Source organism: Cavia porcellus, unplaced genomic scaffold (genome assembly GCF_034190915.1).
Source record: "Cavia porcellus strain 051 isolate PalLab524CR breed Dunkin Hartley unplaced genomic scaffold, mCavPor4.1 scaffold_28, whole genome shotgun sequence".
NCBI lineage: Eukaryota > Metazoa > Chordata > Mammalia > Rodentia > Caviidae > Cavia > Cavia porcellus.
Genome location: NW_026947511.1, coordinates 27,671,087 through 27,677,807, shown reverse-complemented (window position 1 = coordinate 27,677,807; position 6,721 = coordinate 27,671,087). Strand labels below are relative to the sequence as shown.

The 6,721-nt window shown below is 38.3% G+C and overlaps 1 protein-coding gene across 1 annotated transcript in view; it reads right to left on the bottom strand.

The window, feature by feature from the left end:
• Positions 1-4,322: 4,322 nt before the first annotated feature.
• Vps26a (VPS26 retromer complex component A) overlaps positions 4,323-6,721 on the bottom strand; it is a 32,688-nt gene continuing 30,289 nt past the window's right edge. The window contains exon 9 of the mRNA XM_063239610.1: positions 4,323-6,003. Coding sequence (XP_063095680.1) covers positions 5,890-6,003 — 114 coding nt within the window. The 3' untranslated portion in view covers positions 4,323-5,889. The remainder of the gene's footprint in view (positions 6,004-6,721) is intronic.

Below are 6,721 nucleotides of genomic sequence, written 5' to 3'. Positions count from 1 at the left end.
GCTTGGGGAGCAGCAGGGGCCTCTTCCCATCGTACGATAATTGTTCCCACTTGGGTGGTGATCTCGTTGTGGGGTTGTCTGAAAGGCTCTGCTTTTCCTGGACTCTGAGGTATCTGCAAATTAAGGGCTATGACTGGAGATACCTAGGTTCTGCCCCAGGAGGTCTGCAATGGGACCTGGTAAATGCTGGCAACTGCATGTCCCTACAAGCCTTGAAAATGTAGTCACTCTTGGTGTCCTTAGTTTTGAACAAGGATGAGAGAGGCCAGGTGAACCTAGTGCTAATGGATCTTACATTACAAACACTTTTTAAGTGATTAACACACCTGTATGCAGAGCTGAGCAGAGATCAGGTCCCAAGTTTCAAGGCAAGCTTCAGTCCGGTTTTTAGTTAGGCCAGTAGACATCTGCAGGCCCAGCCTCTAAGCCCCTGATTCATATTGCTGGTAACCATTTAAAGTTGTCACCAGGTTGGTAGGTAGGGTTCAGTAGGGTAACTTGCCCAATATTATGTATTAGGTGGTGGAGTCAGATACTAATTTTCTGGCTTCAAAGCAGATATGTTTCCCACCACAACATGGGAACATTGGCAGCGTTAATACAGAGGTAAATAGGAGTGGAGAAAAGGAAGTGAGAAGATAACCTGGGTGGTAGGAAATAAGTTTGCTTTGCTTTTGTTATTAAAAGCTGGTTATTGAAATTTTCACAAAAATATATCCTGTAAATTTGTCACATCTTGCCTACCCAAATTCTGTAATTTGAAGCTTGTAATATTTTTGATATAAAGGCTGTCATGATCTAGACATTAAATTATGTGTTCTGAGTTTTTAATAGTCTTCTGATCAGGTGGATTACAGCAGGAAAACATCTTAGTTATCTGGTCTGCTCTCCCTACAACTGGAGCCAGGGGCACCTATGAGGTGTCATTATGGAACTGATGTGAGATCCTATTTTGTCTTGCATTCTCTTAGTAACACCGCTAGAGAACCTCATCTATTCCTTTATCCTGAGTTAATTTTGTTGTACATTGAACTCACACTTTTCCTAAAGGAAAGCACTTTTCCATGTATAATCTATAGGAAAGTAAGATTCATCCTTTTACTCAACAATTGTGATGGGAAGCCAGGTGCGGTGGTACACGCTTATAATCCCCAGACTCAGGTGGCTGAGGCTGGAGGATCCCAGTCAGTTTGAGGCCAGTAGGCCAGCCTGAACCATATAGTAAAACCCTGCCTCAAACAAGACCAACAAAACAAAAACAAGTAATTTGTGATGGGAAAAAAATCGTGATGGGCACAGAGTATACCAAGACAAGTAGTATGAGCCCTCAAGAAGCTATTGAGCCATTAAAATGTCTTTACAAGTATGGAAGTATGGTTAGGTACAGTGCCAGTGGTATGTGCACCATGTCTTCACAAAACAAAAGCACATCTTTTTGACCCCCAGAGATGAAGATGGGATCAGGCAACACTAGAACACAAAGCTTTTGTAAATCTGCAGGGGAGAAGTGGAGGAAGATTTGCAGAACGTCTGTAAAACTTACTGAGTTGGAGTGCATAGAGGAGGGCCAGGCAGATGCGAGGTTGAGTTCACTCCCCAGTGCCAAAAAAAAAAAATTCCTATACAGGCTAGTCTCCAGGGTATGTGGAACGCTACAGCTAAAGGTGTTTTTTGCAATGGGGACTTTGACTCCCTCAAAGTAATGTCAGCCACTAAAAGATGTTAGATATGAGAATGATATACTAAGAATTATGCTTAAGGCCAGGTGTGGTGTGCACACCTATAATCGCAGCACTCAGGAAGCTGAGGCAGGAGGATCACTGTGAGTTAGGCTAGCCTGAGCTAGAGTGTGTTTCTACATAGCAAAACCCTGTCTCAAAAAAAAAAGAATCCTTACAGGGATTTCCCAAGCCTAAGGGAAAGAATTTAAGGATGTACATTTTCCTTACTATGCTTTTATGCCTGACTTAAAACTATAAATTTCTATACAGGCTGTATCAAGCATGGTGACACATGCAGGAGGCTGAGGCAGGAGGATCACTGAGTTCAAGGCCAGCCTGAACTACACAGTGAGACCTTGTCTGAAAAAAGAAAAAAAAAAGGGGGGGGGCTGGGGATTTAGCTCAGTGGCATAAGTGCCTGCCTGGCAAGTGTGAGGTTGTGAGTTCAATCCCCAGTACCAAAAAGAAAAAATTCCTATACAGGTTGGTGTAACTAATGATGCTTTTATGCATGCTCAGTAGTCAACTAAATATAAATGGAACAGTAAAGAGCTTAAGACTTGACTCACAATACATGTAATTCATATTGAAGGGGTCCAGAATATGCTTCTGAGGCACAAAACGATTGGTTTCTTGAGACAAGAGTCTCACTACATAGCCCAGGCTGGCCATGAACTCTTCTTCCTCTGCCTTGGCTTCCTAGTTTAAGGATTACAGCTGTGTGCCACCATGTGTAACTAGACTTTGAGAAGGCAGAGCCAGACATTTAGCTCAGTGGCTCAAGCACTTGCCTGGTAGGCAAAGATCATGAGTTCGTTCCCCAGTGCAAAAAATAAAAAAAACTATCAGGTATTTTGAGAAGGCATTCGTGTTCTAGAAATTCCTATCTGCATAAAAGCAGAACTCTCTCAAATCAGTTGTCATAAATCCCTTCTACAGACCCACCAGGTAAGGCTATTCTCTCCAGACAATAAGTGGGCAATGCACTTAAAAGTCAAAAAATTACTGTCTCATCTGTTTATCTAAGGGCCTATTTTATCTTACCTAAAATACCTTTTCAGGTGCCCACTGCTCCATTAAAATTATTTATGTAAGATCCATATTCTACATACTTGAGTCACATTTTTATGAACCCACATCGATGTGGTTAAATGGTTGTTTGCAGGGTCTCACTATGTAATTCAGGCTGGCCTTGAACTCAGTATGTAGCCAAGGCTGGCCTCAAACTCGGTAATCATCCTGCCTCAGCCTTCAGTGCTGGGATTACAGATGTGTGCCACCATGCTCAGCAGGTTAAATGTTTTTTTCTTCTTCCATATTGGACTTTGTAAATTTATACACAGACAGCCACTTAGTATGTGAGTAGAGAGAAGCTTTTCTTCTCCAACTATATTAAAACTCCTAGCTACTAAGAGAAATATTTAAATGATTTAAACCTGTTACTCATTTTTTTTAAATTGACAAACAGAACTTTTATTTATTTATTTATTTTTTGTCTTTTCCTTTTTACCAGTACCAGGGATCGAACTCACGACTGTCTGCTTGCAAGGCAGGCACTTATGCCGCTGAGCTAAACCCCCAGCCCCTTATTTTAACTTTTTAACAGCTGAATACCATTAACAGATATTTTTGGGTCCATAGATAGATACCTGAGGAAATCCTTGTGTTTTGGGTTTAAAGGCTTATACAATAAAATGAGTAATAAAATTAACAATCACAACTGAACTACTTCCTCTAGCTGATAGGCAATGCTTTGGTAAATTCCTTTTGAGAAAGTATAACTTGGCTGGGGATATTTAGCTCAGAGGTGCAAGCGCCTGCCTGCAATCATGAGGTTGAATTCGAGCCTCGTTGCCAAAAAAAAAAAAAAAAAAAAAAAAAAAGTAGGAACCCTCGAAAAAGAACCACCATATGCAAACATTAGTGAATTAAAAATGAAAGAAAAGGCAGAGTTTGATCTAAGTAGTATTGATCCAACTATAAGTATTTGAAGATTTCCAGTGTTCTACATTAGTGTAGGGTCTCAATCTTTGATAGCTTTTTAAAATACAGATGTTTCCCTCCCTGAGATCCTGATTTTTTATGGTCTTGGAGGGACCTAGTCACGGTTAAGTTTCTAAGGTGATGCTAATATGCAGCCAGGGTTGAAAATCACTGGGTGAGACATTGTACTCTTTGTAAAAACACAAATCTCATTTTCAGCTTTTTATTTCTAACTGGCCAACTCTTGACTAAAATCAACAAACATGAATTTGGTTTTGTATTCTTTGAATTTGTTACGCAACAAAACCTCACACAAAGTGAGTAATTGTTTTGGAGACACAGCCTTTTAAGCCAGCTAGTTAAAGCATTATATAATTCACAGGCTGGATATATACAGCTTAGCAGCACAGCACCTGCTTGGCAAGCACGAATTCTTAAGTTTGATTCCCGGTATCAAAAAACAAAAGGAAAAAACCACCCAGTATAGCTGAAACTGGTACTATTTATTAAAAAAAAAAAAAATTGTAATCGTAGTTTCCCAAACTACTGAGAAATCCTATCCTGAACATCAATGAGATTTGAAAACAGTGCTATTTTAATCAAAATAGCAAAGCTCAGTTTCTGTTTCAAATTCTTTATTATACATTATGGTTGCACAATTTGAGGCTGGTTAAATACAATTAGATTCTAAAATCTCCGAATATTTTCTAAATTATTACATGCAAGTGACCATGAAAATATTTGGCATTTAAAAAATTCTGAACAGGCACTTACATGAAGGAGAACATTACCATTCATAGACACCCACATTTAAAATGCTTCAGCACATGGTACATGGAACCTCTGGCCAGCAAAGAAGTTGGTTACTGGCCATTGTATAAAAGTGCCACAGTAGTAAAACAGGTTTAAAGAAATGTAGGTTGGCTTATTAGTTCACTCATAAAGTAAGATTAGCTGAAAGACTTGCACTGAAGTGTATTTTAAGATATTGGTAGAAAAACTTAATGAACCATAAGTGAAAGTACTTTCTAAACAGCAGGCTTTGTTTTGGTTTCCGCACTCCACATTTAGTGTATTTGAAATAGATCCCATGCATATGAGTGGATAACTGCAACCTTCCTTTTTAGACACTGAACAAATGACTTGGATTTAGTGTTTTTTAAAAAATTAAGACACATTGGGTGAAGTTTAAGTCGAGTTTGAACTAGCCATAACTCCAGTTTATAAAGCATGAAATTGTCCACATCTGGATAATTACATGCCTCATGAGTTCCCTCCTGATCCCCCACCCCATAATTTTCCACTGAAAAGTGACTACATATCATGAAAATGATATTTGCATACATATGACAAGAATATGCCTTAAATTAATATATATATATATACACACATATTTCTAACTATGGAAAATATATAGCTGCTAACAAGTTCTAAAATGCCAACATATATCAACTCTGTGTTGCAGAACACATATGGTGGTACCGCTGGAAATGGCAAAATGATTATTTAATATGGGGAGAGAAGCCATAATGGCATGTCATATAATCCCCAGGGGAAAAATATACCACAAAAGCCATCAAAAAGGATCAAACGCAAAAAGCTATGAAACAGTAGACTCAGAAGCACCTTCAGTGAAACACTCCATAAACATTTCTCTAATGTATGTATGTAAAAATAAACGTAGTTTTCAAAAATATTGAGATGCCATGTTCTAAATCTTTTCTGGATATAACGTCCACTTATATCTTCTAATTCGATTTGAACACACTGTATTTAATTTTTTGCATGTAGAAAAAAGGGTATTCATTAGTATGAAAGAAGAAAAGGATTTACAGTCAACATTATGAGGAAAGAAAGCAAAATTACAAATACCTTCCTATTCAAATTAAAATCTTTAATGTTTATGCTGATGCAATATCTGAGTACTTATCATCAAGGTGTGCAGTAAAAAATAAAAATAAAGGCAGCTTAGGAAATCTCCAGTGTTTCAAAGAAAGCACTTTTTAAAATGTTTATACATGAAGAACATTTAGTTATACTGTAAAATAAATGCAGCACTGTAAGATAAAGGAAGACTATTATATATGGAATTTTGGCCTTTTCCCCCCTACATGCTGCAACCATCTTTAACCTGAACTTAATCTCAACGAGTATGGATTTTTTTCCTTTTCTCCTCCTATTCAGTTCACATTTCAGGCTGTTCAGCAGATGCCTGTGAGTCTGGAGATTCAAATCGCTGGTGAAAGTTTGTTCTCTGTTTCCTCAATTTTTCAGGAGCTTTTCTCCATAGGATGATTTCCTACAAAGACACACAAGTCATCAACAAATTAATGTTCTCCACTGGGCCTTACATTTTCACTACGGAATACTAATTGCAACTTCAGTTTTAACTATAAAAATATTAAATTCCCTGTTCTTTCCAAACTGGTCTATATTCTTCCAGTCCTAATCTTAAGACTGCCCCTCTGGTTCCCTGCTTCCCTCAGCAGCACCCACACATAAAACCAACACACCAATGCAATCTGACCTGAAGTCCTAGCTATTATAGCTTTGGCAAATGCCTCAAATATTTCCCTGTGTTTTCTGTTCCATTATCTTCATCCAAATTTAAGTCTTTGTCACTTCAACCTTAGATTCTAAAACTGCTTCTCAACAGATGGCTCCTGCCTCTCTTGCCTAAAACTTTATTCCAATTCACCCTTCATCTCACTATCAGATTAATCTTGTGAAAACACTGCTTAGATCACTCTTCAATAGCTCTCTCTGCCTCCAGGGTAAATCTCCAATACTATTTAGGGTCCTCTGTAACTTTAATTTTTTTGAGACAGGGTCTCGCTATATAGTTCAGGCCAACCTTAAACTCCCTATGTAGTCCAGGGTGGCCTCGAGTTTGTGACAATCCTGCTTCCTCAGCCTCCTGAGTTCTAGGATTACAGTTGTGCACCTCATACCTGGTTTAAACTGATTTTTGACTAAGAACAAATTTTATGATGAATACTTGAAAAATGACTATTAGC